The sequence below is a fragment of the Populus nigra genome, chromosome 15, assembly GCF_951802175.1.
Source record: "Populus nigra chromosome 15, ddPopNigr1.1, whole genome shotgun sequence".
In the NCBI taxonomy this organism is placed as follows: Eukaryota; Viridiplantae; Streptophyta; class Magnoliopsida; order Malpighiales; family Salicaceae; genus Populus; species Populus nigra.
In genome coordinates, this window is record NC_084866.1 from 1625659 (window position 1) to 1644865 (window position 19207).

General features: G+C 30.9%; 2 protein-coding genes and 1 non-coding gene across 3 annotated transcripts; 2 read left to right on the forward strand and 1 right to left on the reverse strand.

Annotated features, from left to right (window-relative positions):
• The first annotated feature begins 969 nt into the window (after positions 1-969).
• On the forward strand, positions 970-1996 carry LOC133673926 (uncharacterized). Its single transcript, XM_062094862.1, has one exon. The coding sequence runs from the start codon at positions 1101-1103 to the stop codon at positions 1725-1727; it is 627 nt and encodes a 208-aa protein (XP_061950846.1). The 5' UTR covers positions 970-1100; the 3' UTR covers positions 1728-1996.
• Positions 1997-11601: 9605 nt separating this feature from the next.
• On the reverse strand, positions 11602-11700 carry LOC133674973 (small nucleolar RNA Me28S-Am2589). Its single transcript, XR_009835301.1, has one exon. It is a non-coding gene; the product is annotated as a small nucleolar RNA Me28S-Am2589 (small nucleolar RNA).
• Positions 11701-11937: 237 nt separating this feature from the next.
• Positions 11938-16057, forward strand: LOC133674514 (calcium uptake protein, mitochondrial). The gene is made up of 7 exons (XM_062095663.1): positions 11938-12408; positions 12497-12564; positions 12663-12886; positions 13033-13116; positions 13337-13550; positions 14514-14810; positions 15600-16057. The coding sequence occupies exons 1-7, from the start codon at positions 12045-12047 to the stop codon at positions 15813-15815; spliced, it is 1467 nt and encodes a 488-aa protein (XP_061951647.1). The 5' UTR covers positions 11938-12044; the 3' UTR covers positions 15816-16057.
• The last annotated feature ends 3150 nt before the right edge of the window (positions 16058-19207 follow it).

Genomic DNA, 19207 nt, shown 5'->3' on the forward strand with positions numbered 1-19207 from the left:
ATAATAGAAGAGTTGACACAAGAAATTGCTAGTCTTGCCGTAAGCAATGCCCTAATCCATCACATAAAACGCCAGGACGAAAGCTCCAGCTTGATTCTTGAACCAGTCTAACAAATCAGCCAACGTCGTTGATGATATACTCAGCAGATCATACAGGTATTGAATCTATTGATTTTTACTCAATGTATTTTTCTCATATATTTAAATTCAAAATCTTTAAATAATATACTGGTATTTAGAAGTATTATAACTATTGTTTTTTAAAATATTTTTTTATTTAAAATATATTAAAATAATACTTTTTAAATTTAAAAAACTATTTTTGATATTTCTAGATCAATCTAAAAATATTAAAAAAATAAATTTTTATAAAATTCTATTTAGAATATAATTTCAAACCTCACCATAAACTCATACACAAATTTCATTTTTTTTACAGATCGCATTAATAAAATCTATTTTTTAAAAAAATTAAAAAAAAAAAACATCTAACATCGATTCAACACATTTCAAAAAATAAAGTTTCATGACAACGCCCCGTTTGGGAAAAATGGAAAGGAAAGGGACAGTTTTAAGAGTTTGAAACCCATAAAACTCCTCTAACAATGGCATCGGGTAATTTCGAAGAAACTAGCAAACCACCACTACATTCTCGTACTTACAAAACTGACCGTTTCCCAAAACTTTACACATGGCAGCTTTAGCAGTTGCCCAGAAACGCTGGTATCTAAACGGCTCCTTTACACGTTGCCTTTCTGTTCACATCGCAAAATCCTAACCGTCAGATCAGAAGCGACACCCCCTTACTCCACCCTCTAGTTAGACTCACCGCACCTTAACCATAGTTAACTCAACAGACACAAACTTAAATCCCTAAGAAGACCCTCAAACACCTATTATTTACACCCATACCCTCCTCCCTCCTACCTATAAATACAACCTTGGAGACTCGCAAGGTTTGCTGAACCAACTCCCCAAAAGCCCCCTTAGAAAAGAAAAGCAAAGCAAAGAAAATCTCCTTGTCCGTCTCCCTCTCCCTCTCCCTCTCCCTCTGTCTCCTCAACTAAGAAAAAAATACTGCAAGCCTTTATTCTTCAACAATGGCAGCCGCTTCTTCACAGTCGAGAAGATCAAGCGGTCCTGTCTTGCGATCTCTATCACCCCGTCGAGGATTACAAACGCACTATAATAACAGCTTGTCTTCTTCATCAGCTTCTGCTTTTGCTTCCTCCACAAGTTCGAGTTTTTATTCTCCACCATCCACATTTTTTCAGAATTCTCATCAACGATCAGCGTCCCCGACTCGTGTCAATCTTTACTCAACATCTCCTCTCTCGCCCTCTTTTCGTTTCTCTATTGACCGATCCATCTCTCCTAATCGGTCAATATCCGTTTCGAAAAAGAATCATAGCCATCCGATCTCGGCTCCGAAGAGAACCTGCATGTGCTCGCCTACAACTCATCGAGGCTCGTTTCGGTGTAGTCTGCATAAAAACACTCCGAGCTCGGCCAATCCGGCGCCGTTTACTCCAAACCGGTTGAATATGCGGCGGTCTGCGATGACGAATTCGCTGGTTAGAATCGGTGGCGTTGAAGGCGAGTGGGTGAAGAGAGCGTTGACAGCTTTGATCAGGCCTTCATCGCATCAGCAACGGAGGAGAGGCGCCTTCCAGCCGCGGCCTAGTCGGTTATCGATCATATCAAACGCCGATGATGAGATTTGTTGATTTTGACGGTTTCAGTTACAGGTTGGTGTACATGGTTTCTTTCATATTTTTTTGCGGCCATGGTGTGCATAGCCGAGTCAACTCGCTCTGGACGGTGTCGGATCTGCGGGAGGTGGACGCATGAGATCCACAACGAGTCGGTAACTGGCGGCCGAGCTAGAGACTGAGTGAGCTCGGAAGAGTTAGATTTTGTGTTGGACTTTAGATTGGAAGGGAATCCTTTTCATTGTACATATCAATTGCTATGGAAGGAGATTTTGGGACTTAAATTCCTAAATAGTAAATTAAAAATAAGATTAAAATTAAGGGATAGAATTTAATTTTTTAATCCCTATAATCATGGATTAAATCAATTTGATTCCAAAATTTTCCAAAGACTGATTTCAGATGCGTTCGTGGTGATTGCAGCGTTATGCTAGCCGTTTACCACCGTACCATTACTCGTCGTCCGTTACGTGTGCCGTTACCGTTCATCAGATCGTCGTGTTTGGTGCGAGGTACTTTCTTTCTGTTTCCTTTTTTTGGTTATTTATTTTTATATTTTATTAATTATGTTTCTGTTAATCGGTGCAGGAATGTATTTGCCGTAGCGTATTGGTTAGGATTTGGAATCCAAATTTTGTGAACCAATTGGAGATTTGAAGGTTAATTTTCCTTTTGCTTAGTGGGGAGACTATAGAACCGATCTTGGAGATTTCAACGATAATTAAGCAAGTAATGATGGGCTTAATATTAAATTACAATAATTATGGCAATTTTCGAGGAAAAAATATAATAAATAAAACAAAAATGGCCTTAAATTGCAAGGAATAATATGGGGAAAAATTATTTGGGAAAGAAGATTCGATAGCTTGAGACAGCTGGCGCAATGTGTCTGGAGAATATTCTGGAAAATTTCAACGAAATTTAAATTTAAAAAGAAACTAATTTGAAAATTTTGATGAAATAAGAAATATCTGTTGGTGCTTTGGAATTGAGAGATAATATGGAATAATATGGGGAAAAATTATTTGGGAAAGAAGATTCGATAGCTTGAGACAGCTGGCGCAATGTGTCTGGAGAATATTCTGGAAAATTTCAAATTGAGAGATGGTAATCTGTTGAGTGGAAAAATCATTTTGAACAGAAAAAAAATTCTGAAGAAATATTTGAAATTAATAAAAATTTTACTTTTATTTTTATTTTTTCCATATTGAAGAATATACCTTGGGCCAAAATCAGCAAATAAATTATGAATTTGAAACAGAAGCAGTGGCACGTGCGCCTCGTACATAAAAGTCAACATTGAGTTGGTCAATTAACCATTCGAGCTCGTTAATAAACAGTAAGTTTATATTTTTAGCCAATTTTAATAAATGAAATTTTGTTTAGTTTTTGGCTAACCTTTAGAAAGTGTTCGACAGTGTGGTAATGGTTACTTTTTAAATAATTTTTTATGCCGAAATACATGCCAATGATATTTTTTTATTTTTTAAAAATCATTTTTGATATCAGCACATCAAAACGATCCAAAACGTATAAACCATATTAAATTTTAATAAAAAAATTTTTGATTTATTTGAGAATGCGGTGCAAACCGCATTTCCAAACACATTCTTAAACTGGTTTGTAGCCCTAGTTACAAAGTAATAATAGGAGTGGACCAGCGCCATGCCGTTTAGTCACGCTATTTTTTTTTTAAAAAAAAATAGTAAAATTTAGAAACTGTAAACGTATTTTAAATACAAAAGAAAAATTTGTGATCTGTTTAAATTAAATAAGTTATTTTTATTTTAATTATATAATAAAAAAAATATACATCAATAACATATGGATTAAATTAAATATGTTTCTAGGAAATAACATACGATATAGTTTATTCTCAATTCATTAAATACGAAATGCTAAAACTGGGTAGAAAAATAAACTTGGATCAATTCAAGTTAAATGAAATGTCAAAATTGGGTAGAAAAATAGACCTGTATCAACTCAAGTTAACATAAAAACATGTAATTCTAATAATCAGAGCTGAGCCAACTTGGATTATTCCACCACACTTATACCCAAATCACAAGCTTAAGATAACCAGATAGAGAAAAAAATCACATGGTCCATTAAAAAAAATTGAATGATGAAAGCATAAAAAACAAAATCAGTCCATATTAACTTTTCAAACATGTGACCCGGGTTATTAAATTAGAAACATATTATCTAGAAAAATCATGATAAATGATGAAATTAAAAAAAATTCAATTATATAAAAAAGAACTCGAAATAAAAAATAGCAGTAAAAGAGGATCAAAATAAAAGTACAAAAAATAGCATATTGAAAAGAAAAATCATTTTATCAAAAGGAAAAAAAATTAAAAGAATAAGGATTGAAATTGAAATAAAAAATAAAAATAAAATTTTTGAAAGATGACATTAAAAAGAAATATCAATTTAACAAAAAGAACAACAAAAATCAAAAGAATAATTACCAAATTGAAAAAAATAACATATCATAAATTGAGATTTAATAATGAAATTGAAAGCAAATCAAAATTATGTAAAATGGTCAAAAATAAAAATTAAAAATAAAAAGAATAAGAATCAAGGCCAATATTTTTATATAAGTTAAAATAACTTGTTTTCATTCATAAAGACTTATTTTCTTTTTCTTTTTGTTTGCTTGCAAAAAATCATCTCATAATAATTTTATTAGAATAACTAGTTTAAAAAAAATTGCAGCTAAAAATATTTTTTCTAAACCTGTTTTTTTTTTAACTGTAACCGTAAAAGCTACCACGATGTTGGACAAACACCAAGTAGAGGTGTTCATGGATATAGCTGGGTCGGATTTGAGTTAATAATTGTACCAAACCCAACTTTTGATATTTTATTAATTATGAACTCATTTAATTTTTTTGAACCCAAGTGAGTTTGATATATTGGGTTGGGCTAAATTTTTTGTGGGTATTGCAGATATCCACGGCTAGACTTATATTGCTAATTTTTATGGGTATGCGATTTAGAGACAAACCTACAACATGGATTGTAAGTGTCATTAAAGGTGTTTACAAAAAAAGAACTGCTCATATGAAATATTTGCATTATCTAACCCAACCCGATTCATCAAAGTCAGATAATGAGAATATTACATATGATAACAAGTTAAAAAATTAATAAATTGATATTATAAGGTTGAGTGCGGGTTGAAATTTTTTAAACTCGATCAACTCGACCCAACCTATATAACTAAATGAAAACAACTTAGTCCCTAGTATAAATAATATTTTGCTCCTCTCTTTATTTTTTTTATTTCTCGCTAATGTTACTTCATTCCTTTCTTGTTTATCTGATCTTCAAAATTGGTTAAATCCATCAGAATTTATGTTGAAAATGGACTCTGTTACTGTCACAGTTCTACTATAATTCCAACTTTATTGCTATTTAAATTTTATTTCTGACTTGGTTTATTACAATATCTGACCATTCCGGTTGTATTCTTTCATTAATGCTGTGCTAGAGGCTTGATCTGTACTTTTTTTGGATCCTAAGGTCCACCGTTTCTATGTCAGACTCTCAACTGTAGTGGAATGTTCGACACTGTTAGTTTTCTCATCGAATCAAGAGATCAATTTAGTCCTTTAACCTGCATTCTGATTTTTACTTTCAAAACAATTTTATCCGATCTGACATTCTTTATAAAAGTTATAGTCCTAAATGTGTAAATAATTTTAGACTCTAGAATCCATGATCTTGATGTCTGAGACTCAAGATATGCCTATTTGAACTTATAATTTGAAAGTAGAGAATCCAGCTGCAATCAAAATATATATATATTTTGCATTCATCACTCGGCTTCGTACTCATAGCCATCTCTTATTCTCTTAATCTATTTCCCTTCAATTCTCTTCATCAAAATTCAAATGCTTAATTACTTATTGATTTTTTTATCTCGTATCCATATAACAAATGTTCTTGGCAAGTAATGAACTTTAAGTTTCTTCTAGAGTTTGATATACAATTCCAATTTTTATGTTTTGTCAAGAGACCATAAGGAAAAAAAAAGAAAATTTCAAGAATCCAAATTAAATATTTATTTTTTTAGAAAAATCATAAACCTAAAGCACTTTACAATCTCTTTCTGCTAGTTTGACGTTGTATCATATTGCACAATAATTGTTTGATAAAATGATTAATTATGATTTTTTTTTGTACAAAAATTGTGATAGTTTTTATGTTATATATATTTTAGGAGTCTTATCTAGCTCAACCGTTACAACTTAATATTGTTTTTTAGCATCGTCAAATAATAAGAGAATTAACATATCTAACTTGTGGATATCTGTAATATTCAAAAAAAATTATCTTGACCTTATATATGTTCATCAAAATTAAAAAAAATCAAGTTTATATTTTGTAAAATATCAATAATTAGAATGAATATAATTATAGGTCTAAACTCAACCTGCTATATCCATGAACACTCTAAATGCCTAACACCCCTAATATTAGGTATAATATTTATACCTTATATCACCATTAATTCTAGTGATGTCCCTCCACTCCTTGTAGTAAAAAAAATAAGTTATTTTTTTGTTATACTAAATAAATATAATAAAAAAATTACTAAAAGAACTTCATAGATGAAATTTTTTTAAATAAAATAAAAATAAATACTTGATTCATGAACCATATAATATAAAAACAAATAAAATGTAAAGTAAATAATATAATTTTAAAATCCGAGGCGCGGTAGTTAATCCCAAAGAAATTCACCTAGTTAAACCATGGCAACCCACCAGGGTCAAACCAGGACCGCAGTGGCCTTGTGAAACCCGGGCAAGGCCGACTGTTTTTTAAATCATAATCCCTAATTCCTTCCCCTCTTCAATCTTCCCTTCAATTCAAGTTTCTTCTTTCTAATCCACGTGTAGAAGATTTCTATATTTTAATTCAAAACCCAGCCCGAGGACATTCACATAAAAGAATGAAACGATAAACAGATGTACAAAAGAAAAAGATATCAGTGGCTGGTGGTGACCTGTGGATGGTGATCTGCTAGAGAAAGTGATAGATGCTCATGGATGTGGTGGGGTAGGGGGGCTGTTGCATTTTGGGTGGAGAGAAAGAGGAAGGGGAAGAAGGTTGTGATGTGTCGGATGGCTGGTGGCGGATGGATATTTGACGGGAGAAGGCAAATCCATCGGAAGGTAGACGCGTTGGTGGCCGTTTGGAGGTGCTGGAGAGAAGAGATGGCTTGTGGCAACAACATTAGTCAAAATCACGGCAAGTTGATCTGAGACCTCACAAACTTGCTCCTTAATCTGCTCGGGTGTTAAGAAAATCAACGTACAGATAATTTGGTTTAACTTGATTGATGACGTAAAAAACCCGATTGATTTTTTTAAAAAAAAAGATATTGTTTTAATTTTGAAGTTCATGAACGACTTGAATTGAAGTGAATGAGTACGTATGCCCAATTTTCAAAACTCGAGGGACCACATAAAATGTTTTTGTACTCTTTAATATACATTTAAGTTCCTGTAATCTATACATTATTCAATTTCATCCCTACATTTCAAAATTAAGTTGTAATTAGATCCCTCGTTTATAATCTTTCTTCTTTTTGAAAACTAAATCCTCTCCACACGCGTGGAATGCATAATATATACACATTTTTTTAAAAATACAATAAAACACACGTAAAAAAAAAACGAAAATAGTTCTTTCTTGTTCATGCATAAAATTTAAAGTGAGATTAATAGTTTGATAAAACCCTACAAAATTACAAGAAAAAAAAAAATCTGACTTGTTTCTTTTTTAATTTAAAAAAGAATCAAATTATAACACCATATGTACTTAACCATGTTATTATATTTTTTAAAATTTTATTTGAAGTTATTCGATTAAGCCTTTTAATAATATCCATCTTTCCAGTATTTTTTTAAAATCAATATTTTTTTAAAACCAAATCATGAATTAAGTTGATTAATTCAAATCAATAATTTTTTTAAATCAAAATATTTTTTAAAAAAATTAAACCGAGTTTTTGCCGAATATTAAAGTCGTGGTGATGCATTGAACGCGATTCCAAATTAATAACACCAACACGGGACAGCGTACGGGTCGGCCCGTTTCTATAATTGTCACCTAGCCAAGACAAAGTTGACACGTGCTGATGCTTTGTCTTCTCTCTCTGCCCCCCTAACTTTTGGCTCCGTGGACAGGTGGTAGGCTCAACTTCGAAGCAACGCAAAACAAGGAAAACTATCTTCTTCCGAAAGATTCTGCATTTGGTCAGAATAATGGGCTGGGGACCACTCATGGTTGGACTAGAACCTGCCTATATTTCTTGACCAGTAGTCTATATTGTCCTTTTTTACCTGCCTGCTCCGCCCTGTGAGTGGGACCATGCTCCACGATTGGATGTCTCTCCGGAGATCCTGTTCAGGAGAGAAGGTACGTGATTCTTTGTTCTTTATTTTAAAAGTTTTTTTTTAAAAAAAAATATTTTTTAATATTTTTATATCATTTTAACATATTAATATTAAAATTAATTTTTAAAAAATAAAAATATATATTAAAAACAATTAATACCACGGTAAAAAAAAACCTTTAGCTATTGGATTATAGCTGTGAAGTGCTTGCAGGCATTTGAGCTGGATAAGAATTGGAGAAGAGACAGATCACGAAATCTTCAATGCACGTGTACATATCGCTCCTATGTTTGTGGGACCTCGAAATGTCAATGAGTAATTAAAGTTTGAGTCTTTCTTTGTTGTTTGGTATTGAGTTTTAATTATTTTTAATAAAAAAAATATTTTAAAATAATTTTTTTATAGTGTTTTTAATGGTTTTTATATGCTGATGTAATAAATAAATTTTAAAAAATAAAATAAAAAAACCATCAAAAACACTATAAATAACATTTACCACACTCTTGTACACCACTGTAAAATAAAAAAATAAAACTTTTATGTTTATGTTAGTGAATTTAGTTTTAAAAAACATAAAAACAAAAATAAAAATGATACGGGCTGGATATGATTTTTATGTGAGGTGACAAAAAATGCTAGGGCAAAAGAAAATCACCCTCGGATCATTGTTAGATTGATAGTTTAAATAATATGAAACATCAAATAGATTGATAAAAAACGACAATAAAATTTTTTTAAAAAAAATCATACTTGAGTCTACCTAAATTATCAAAGAACCCACTATAGTAGGGTGAAACTATATATAAAAATAGCAATTTAAAAAAGCAAGAAAAAACCCTATTAAATCAGGTGAACTCGAAAAACTTGCGACCATGAACATAAGATCAGGATAATTTTATTGAAAGAAAAGCAAGTAAAAAAGTTTAAATGATCAAACTGAAAAAATCAATCTTAAAAAAGAAAAAAATGAACCTGCGTTAACCTTTGAAACCGGTGATCTTGGTCATGAACCCGGGGCTATTATAGAAGGTAAACCGTAAAAAATAAGAAAACATCAGCTTATAAAAAGGAAAAAAAAAGCAGGTAAAATAGTTTGAAGGATAAAACTGAAAAAAATCAATTTGAAAAAAGAAAAAAACATGAACTTGCATTGACCTTTGAAACTGATGATCTTGGTCATGAACCCGGGGCTAGCATAGAAGGGAAACCGTAAAAAATAAGAAAATATCAGCTTATAAAAAGGGAAAAACAAGTAAATTCACGCGAACCTTCTAAACCTAGTATAATTTCTAAAACTCGTAACCCATAAAATCTTATACCATAGTTCAATCAAAAAGTTTAATTTTTAATCAATTTATTCTTAAAGGATAAAATCATGGACAATAGTTTTAATAAAAAAAATCTTGTAAAAGAAAACAAAAAAAATAGCAACAAAAATAATGAGGATAAAATTTGATAAAAAAACTTAAATTTAATAAAAAAATGATTATAGTTAAAATAAATAGTAACTAAAAGGACGATGATTAAATTTGAAAGATTATAAAATACAGGAGGTGAGGTTAAAAAATATTTGTAATTTGATAAATTAATCATATCTTAAAAAATAATAAGGTGTGCAAATTAAAAAAAATAAAAGGCTAACCCAATAGAATAAAACCGTAAAAAATAAAAAACAAACTTTAAAAAACTAGATAAAAATATGAAAATATCAATTTAAAAAAATAAGAAAAAAACCATGCAAATGTGATCTAATATTTAAAACTCACAACCCGTTAAATCCTGAATTTTTATTCAATCAAGAAGTTTAATTCTTAACCAGTCTAATTTTAATATCGATTAAAAACTATTAATAAAAAAACTTGCACAAAAAAAGCAAGAACATGGATAAAACTATATAGATAAAAACCCAACAAGAATGAGATTTAGAAAAAAAATAATACAATTATTAAAAAGATCCCAAACAAAATAAATTGAAATTAAATTTAAAGATTAAAAAAATCACAAGGATAAAAATGAAAAACATTGGTGATTTGATATATTATTTATATATTAAAAAAATGATAGGTAGTGAAATTAAAAAACACTTGTAATTTGATGTATTATTTATAGATTAAAAAACAATAGGATAAAATTAAAAAATATTTGTAATGTTATAAATTATTTTTTAAAAAATAAAAGGTTAGTCAGAAATTTTGGAGAATCAATTTGCACATTAACTTCTCGAGGAGAATTATATTGTTTTCTTGATTTAATTAAATGAACCAATTTCTTGCGTATGAGCTTCTTCTTTGGAGTAGAGTTCACCTATAAAATGTGAAGATTCAGATGATACTATTCAATCCCCCTTTTGCAGCATTAAAGCTCGAACTGGCCCTTTGCCTGAATCAAAAGACGGCAACAAAGAGAAGAAGAAGAAGAAAACTCATTCTATTACACATTTACGAACGCAAACGAAATGAAACCCGAAGCTCACTGCAGTTCTTCTGCGGAGCCGCTGCTGTCTCGAATTCATTGCTAATTGGATATTTTTCAGAAATTTACTTTTCGAAGTGATGTCTGTAAACACGGTCCAATACAAATATATTTTTATTGTATTATATAATAGTGCCAATATTTCAAGTATGGGTGTGATTTATAATTTATTTTAGTTTGATTTATATAAGGTTATCTCAGTATTATAATCTAACTTATGATATTTATGGATTAAACCAGTTAACTTGGGTATTTTTTTGTTAATTTTTGTATTTTTTTGTTAATTTTATGATTTAACATTTGAATTGATTGAGAATTAAGCTATATAATTTGTTTTAATTTACTTTCTATAAGGTTATTACAACCTCATGACCCTAATTAAAAGTTTAACGAGTTAACTAAAGTTGACTTGAGTTATTTCTAGCCATTTTTTAATTGATTTTTTTTAAATTTATTCTTCAATATTGGATTAGTTGGGTAATGAGATTCATAATTTGTTTTAATTTATTTTCTCTTGAGTTATCATAATCCAGGTTTGATAGGCTAACTCGAGTGTTTTTTTAGTTTTTTTTAATTGATTTTTTCAATCTTATTTTCTAACATTATGTTAGTTTAAAATTGGAATTCAAAATATTTTTTTAAATTGCTTTTTATAAGGTTATCACGATCATATAAACTGGATCATAAATTTTATATGTTAACCTGAATTGGTTTGGATTAATTTAATATGCTATTATTTCAGTATTTTTTCTACAAAAGATGCCACTTGAAGTTTTTATAGCCATGGTATGTTGGGTTTTTTTCCCCTAGTTGTCTAGATTACACTTAAACTTGTCAACTCAACAAAGTTAAGTTCCGATACACAATTTAATTTGTTTATTTCTTAAAAATACGTTAGCAATGAAAACCACTTTCTATATATGAACTTATTTTTGAAATCCAAATAAATAAATAAATAAATTCTGTAAGTAATGGCTTAGGGTTTGAATTCAAGAGGTAAATAAAGATAATTACCTTCTCGATCACTAGAATTATATATGAACTTTTCCAAAATAGATCACAGGGAAGACTTTGTGTAAAATTAGCATCATTTTTATCCACTTTTAACCTGCAATAAAAACAAAAACTGGACAACAGCCCATTAACTATACAGCCCATATTGAACTAGGCCCACAAAAACTTAAAATCAACTGGACAACAGCCCATTAACTATACAGCCCATATTGAACTAGGCCCACAAAAACTTAAAATCAACTATCGGCCCACTCAAATATTAAAAAATAACAAAAAAATCCTATAAATAACACGAACGACATTAACGGTCTGAATTTTAAACGACAAACCACTCGATAACAGAAACGCGTCGCGCTGTCTCTGAACTCTTATCCTCTCCCTCTCCATCTCCATCGCTCTTCCTCCTCTGATCACTACTCTATTCACCATGCCTGCTGCCTTAACATCTCTCAAAAGATCACGACCGTCCATCAAACAACTCTACCTAATCCAACGGCTCCATTCCCGCCACCTATCCACCCCATCGCAACCCAACACTCCTCTCCCTCTGATAACTACCTCCACGTCCAGCACTGACAATCACACAAGCAAGACTCTTTCTAGATTGTTCTCTGGTCTCGCTGCAGGCTCCACTTTTGTCTTACTGTACTGGTCACTCAACGATTCCAAACCGACGCAGTTTTTCTCCTTCGCTGACTGGTCAACGGAGTCGAAGTTCAATGATCGGCGCTTGATTTCTTTCCTTCCCAAACTATCCTTACCTGATTATAGCTCTAATTACATTTTCGGAGGTAATTTTTTTTATCTTCCGTTAATGATTGATCACTTAATTAAGGAGTTGTTTTTTTTTATTTGATTTCTTTAAATTGATTGCTGTAGACGCGTTTAGGAGAAAAATTTTCTTTAATTACGAGAAGAGAATAAGATTAAGGAGTCCTCCCGAAAAGGTAATCTCCCTAATTTAAATAATGTGATTAATGTTTGATTAAGATTAATTATTTTTAGAATACGTGAAGAAACTGAAAATGATTGCTTTTTCTTGAAGGTTTTCGAGTACTTTGCGTCTTTAAGAAGTCCAGATGGCGAGGTGCTTATGACACCGGAAGATTTGATGCGGGCGGTTGTTCCTGTTTTCCCTCCATCTGAATCCCATCTTGTTAGAGATGGATACTTGAAAGGGGAAAGGAATCCCGGCGAGTTAAGATGCACGTCTTCGGAATTTTTCATGCTATTTGATGTGAATAATGATGGCCTCATATCTTTCAAAGAGTGAGTTGCTGATGTTGCATGCTCCTTGCGGTGTTTTTCGTTGTAGAAAGAATTTTCAGCATGAACTATGCGTGCTTAGTTAGTGCATTTTGTGTTTATTGTCGGTTGTTTGTGGAGTATGACTGATTTTTGTTTCTCTGCTACAGGTATATCTTTTTCGCTACGCTCCTCAGTATCCCGGAATCAAGTTTTTCTGTGGCTTTCAGAATGTTTGACTTTAATAATAATGGGTGTGTATTTTGAAAGCTTGGACAGTTAGAGATATAGCTTTTGTTATGGGCATATTGTTACTGGTTTGTTTGTTGTATTCTGCGTTTATCTGCTTTTTGAAATGTGCTTTGTGTAGTTTGATAATCTGGATGCTTTTATGAGTTATGTGCATGCTGATTATGGAAAAAGGATTGTTATGATGATTCTTTTCCTGATGTGTTTTGGGGTTATCGTATATAGGGAAATAGATAAGGGGGAGTTTAAGAAAGTGATGGCATTGATGCGAGCTCAGAACAGACAAGGGGCTGTCCACAGAGATGGGCTTCGACCAGGGTTGAAAGTTCATGGTTCCGTGGAAAATGGAGGTTTGGTGGAGCACTTCTTTGGAAAAGATGGAAAGGCAAGCCTCCGACATGATAAATTTGTTCAGTTCATGAGAGATTTGAACAATGAGGTAAACCTCTACACTCTTTTTTCCTCCATAAATGTAGTGGATTGAATTTGTTTTCTTGAGATATATGGATCATGGTTCTGCTTTTGTTATTTTTTGTAACAATGCAATGAACATTCTATGCAATTGTCTTGGCAGTATACTTCCATGCCCACGACAACAATTTTCATGTTCCTTTTATGTTGTGGCTTTCTTGAATTTTGTCAAACCTGTGGAACAGCATTAAGATCTCTTATGTAATGACTTTGTTGCAACTTTTTATGGGACTAGGTGCAGAGAGATCAAATGTGTTGGAAACCTCTAGTATGGCTGTAGTGATAGTCTATGGCTGTCACTATTGTATTTGAATCAGTTGTAATTACTCGGATGGTACTGCCTTTCAGTGTTTGAAATTTCAGTAAATTTGGCTATTAATGTGCTAGTAATGGTCATCTCAGGGAGAGGGAAAATTTTATTTTGAGGAAGTTAAATCAGATTAAAAAACGAAAAAGGACACAGGACTTCCTGCTTAGCATCTACGTTCATTTGAATCTTTCAAGCTCTTTATTTACCATAGCTGGAGTGAATAGAGATCTTCAGCGAATGTGTTCCACCTTTTAGGATGACTTAGGTGATAAATTCCAAATGATTGTTCAAGTGGGGAAAGGAATGAGACGGGATGGGTAGGTTGGCTGTTTGATTTATGTATGTTAAAGCAAAATATGTTTCGTGGATTTTTAGATGGTGTGGTAATTTTCTGGCATCACATTCGTGGTAATCTTGTTCACTTGTCAGGTTTGACATGGTCAGCATGCTAGTAGTCTCCTCTCCCTGACCCCTTCAGGCACACCCTCAGCTCCTGCAGGGGTGGGGGACAGGTTAATGAAAGTTTGATTTTGTGTGGTATGGCTGACAAGTTAATCATGTGAGTAAAATGTGTAAATTTTATGTTGCATCCACCCTTAAGACAGTTATTGTTTTCTGCAGATATTGAGATTGGAATTTGCACACTATGATTACAAATTAAGAGGAACCATATCTGCTAAAGATTTTGCCTTGTCCATGGTTGCTTCTGCTGACATGAGTCATTTAGGCAAGTTGCTTGATCGGGTTGATGAATTAAATGATCAGGCCAACCTTGGTGGCTTACGCATAACATTAGAGGAGTTTAAAAGTTTTGCAGAGTTGCGTAAAAAGTTGCTGCCATTTTCTTTGGCTCTTTTTAGTTACGGCAAAGTAAATGGCCTGTTAATGAGGGAGGACTTCCAAAGGGCTGCATCACATGTAAGACACTTAACCTTGCCTAAACATATTTGTTTGTTTTTCCTCCCTGTGACTCTGAATGAGCAGCTATTACTTTAGGGTACTGCTGTGTTAAAACTTTGCATGTATGGTCATGTGGAGCAGCAGACTTTTATTAGAATGGGTAGTGCAGTGCAGTATAACAGCCTTTCAAGTAGGTTTCATTTGACAGCGTGTAGAAGCTGGTTGATGAGTTGGAAAATAATTAGGTGGAGAGTCATTTATACAGTGGCAGAACTAGGAATTTTATGTTGGGAGGATGGATGAATATGCTAATATGAAAAAGTCATTCGCAAACACACAATACATGATTTGATGTTGCATATAAGGGGCTAACAAGTAACTTTTTGATTTTATCTGTGGCTATTATTGTATAAAACAACAAAATTATTTTGCAGAATTTATTAAACGTATAGAGGTTTTTTGAACTTCATTGGTGGCGTGCCCTACCAACATCCCTTGGCACTGCCTCCGCATTTGTATCACAAGATGACCTTTCTTTTTATCATAATCTTCTGTTTTGGTTTATTGCGAGAACCGGTGAGCCTTGAGCTCCATGCGCATTGAAAAGTAGCCCTCCTTTCTTGTTCTCAGTGTGGCCAGGTTCAATCCCATGTCAACTTGCTTGTTCTCTAATTCTTTTTCTTACCATGGTGTCACTGATGATGCTTTTCTGCCCTTCTGGGTGTTTTACATCCTTCAAATGTGTATCCCCCCTCGGATCATTTGAAGTCAATTTTCTTTGGTACATGATATCTATTCAAATATCAGGTTTGTGGAGTTTCACTCAGCGACAATGTGGTTGAAATCATTTTCCACTTGTTTGATTCAAATCATGATGGAAGTCTAAGTGCAGATGAGTTCGTCAGAGTTTTACACAGAAGGGAAAGGGACATTGCACAGCCAGTGGAATCAGGACTCGCGGGATTTTTTTCTTGCTGCTTTAACCGTGCAGCTAACAGCCCCATTGGACGGTTCATTTCCTAATCCGCATTTTGGTTTATGATCCCCAAGTAGGCAGCAGGATGATTTTGTATGTGTTGAATGGTTGGCTAGAACTTTTGGATTGATTTCACAGTTGAAGAACGTGTTTAGAATTCTAACAAGCTGGGGCTGTCGATATTCATGTTAACCTTGTGCAGATTAGAAAGGAGTTTTGCTTAAGATGTAGAGATTCGCTTCTTTATGTTTCCGCCATATTCTAACCTTTCTGCAATATTCTCTTGTAATGCCTCGTCATGTTGAGCAAGTAAAAAAAATTATAAAGTTAGATTTTTAAGTAATGTAATATTAAAGAATAAAAAAAATTAATTAAATAAAAGAAGTCAAGAAAAAAACATTCGATGACCTGAGTTTAGAAATTTTTTATTGAAAATAAATAATAAAATTATGGTGTTTTATTTCTAGCAGATTTAATATTAAAGGTTAAAATTAAAAAAAAATTAAATTTATGAAATCGATATAATTTTACAAAAAATAAATTGAAAAAAATATAAGGTTTAATTATCAAATAATCTAATTTTAAATGATGAAATAAAAAAAAATAATTAAAAATAAAAAAAGAAAGATTGAGTTGTTGGTGGTGAAAAAAAAATCAATTAAAAAATAAAAAATAAAAAATCAAGTAAATTCGAATTAACTTGTTAAACTCGTGATTCAGGTTATGAGACCAAAATAATCTTATAGAAAGTAAATAAGTTTTTTTTTTCTTCTATGAAGCCTGGTTAGAAAACATTCAATTAAAAGGAGATCCAAAAAATAAATCGAGTCAATTTAGACAACCTGTCAAAACTATGACCTTGATCAAGAGATTACGACAACCCCATGAGAAGAAAAAATAATAAAGTTTAATTTTCAACCAGTCTAATGTTGGAGGTTGAAATTAAAAAAAATAAATTAGAAAAAATTGATCCGGATCAATTCAAGTTAACCTATTAAATTGATGACATGAGTCATGAGATTGAATAAATTCAAAGAAAAAAAGAAAAAAAATACGAAGCTCCACTTCTAACATATATAATTTTGAAGATTGGAATAGAGAAAAAACTAATTGTATGAGATCAATATATAAAAAAAATAAATAAATTACATAGCAAGATTTCCAAAACAAGAATGATGAGATTAAAATAAAAAAAAAACTAAAAAAAAATTAAGTTGTTAAAGAGTAAAATTAAAAAAAAAACTAAACAAAAAAAGCATGAAAAAAACACTATTTTAATTAATAGTATTTTTTGAGTGTGGCTAATAAGATATTTGTATGAGTAGTGGTTCATAAACACTATATAATCTATTTAGGAGTATGATAAATATAGTTTTTAAAAATGATTTTTTTTTGAAAATATATTAAAATAATATTTTTATTTTATTATGATAAATATAGTTTTTAAAAGTGATTTTTTCTTGAAAATATATTAAAATAATATTTTTATTTTATTTTTAAAAATTAATTTTTAATAATAACATATCAAAACAATTCAAAACATTAAAAAAATAAATTTTTTAAAGCAATATTAAACCATAATACCAAATACAAACTAAAGCTGACCATTTGAAAACCAAAGAAAAATAGCATTAGGCACTCAAACAAGGTGGACGTAGCTTACTTTCGATCAACTCAACTCATTAAAATCTTTTTAAAAAAATATTCTTTTAAAATAATTTAATAACTTTTAGGTGAAAAACAGTAAACAGGGTTGGCCCATCATTGTCGTCACTGCAAGATAAACTACTTTTTTTTCTTTACTACAATCTTTTTGTTTCCAGATAAATTCTTGACCGGTCTGACCATGCTAAGAATTCATTGCAGAATATCCAAGCAGGACATGTTCTTCACAACGAGTGTGATTAGTATTGCGGTAGCTATTGTAGTTGTGGTTTGAAAAAAATTATTTTATAAAAAGTACTTTTAATTGAGGTTGATTTAAAAAAATAGATATTTAGTTAAAACTGTAGTTAAAATTAAGGTTGAATAAAAAGTAGTTTAATGTGTTTGGTTAAGAATGCTTTTGAAATTAAAGTTATAAAATAATTTTAAAATATATATATTAAAATTGATGGTTTTTAATTTAAATATTGTAGATTTAACTATTGCTATTACTTCGTGAAATAAATAATATTTTATATAAAATATTTTTTATTATGTCATTAAACCATCTACAATTCCATTACGTACAAAATTCATTCGACAAAAACTATAGTTTTTATAATTTTTTGAGCGTGCAATAAAATTAGATAAAATATTATCAGGAATAAAATTGATTTGATATTACAGTGCAAGTGAATTTAATTCACTCTAAACTAGTTTTTCGGGAAAAAAAATATTGTTTACATGACAATGCGAGTAAATTTAATTCACTCTAAACTAGTTTTTTTTTTTAAAAATATATACAAAAACTAAACACACTGGAAAAAAAAGAAGAAAGAGAAGTTCACTCGAACAATGTAAGTGAATTGCACCGTCCAAGCAAGCGTAGAATTTCAAAAAGCAGTCAGGAGCTGCTTCGCCAAATTCGCGTGCAAAACGTGAATTTGCATTGGCCCCATCAAAATTAAATTGTGTTTTTGACGCAACCAAACATTATGTTTGCTGTGGTTGCTTCAAACACAGAAGCAACCACGCAAACAAACGGCCTCAACATCGTGGCTCTAGACCCGTTAAAAAACAAAAATAAAGTTTTTATCTAACAATTAAGATATTGTTATATTTCTGTAATGATAAGAATACAAGTTTGATTTTTAAAAGCGTATTTATTAAGAGGAATAGTCATAATCTCGAATGAAACTAGTCTTATATTTTAAAAAGATACGAGGATAACGGAAAAAAAAATTTATGCATGAGAAAATAACAAATGATAATCTATTAGTGTTCATCTAGTCTATTTTAAAGAAAAAAAGAAAGATAGATATAATAATAATAAAAAAAATTTATTCTTATTATTTTTTTGTGAATGCTAGATTTTATTTTTTCCTTCTTTGTGTATTAAATAAAAAAATAAATATAAAAAAATAATTTTGAAAATATCATTAATTACTTTCCGAATACTGTAAAATCTTTCCCCTTTAAAAACCTGAATTTGCTAATAAATTAATTTGAAAATCCAACAAATCAATTTTCTTTTCACCCAGCACTCATAAAACCAACACAATCTATTTTTTAAGAGAAGTATTCAATACAATTTAATTGGATTTTACTTCACACCCAACTCCTAGAAATAAATTTATTTTTAGGAAGAAACGAATTTGAACTTTAAATGATGTAAACAGGCTTACAACAAGAATCAAGAAGACCTTGATATTAAAAAAAATATTAAAGAAATATAAATAGAAATGAAGATTCTCAAGTTATTTTTTTTCAAGATAGTTCTATAATTATTAGATTA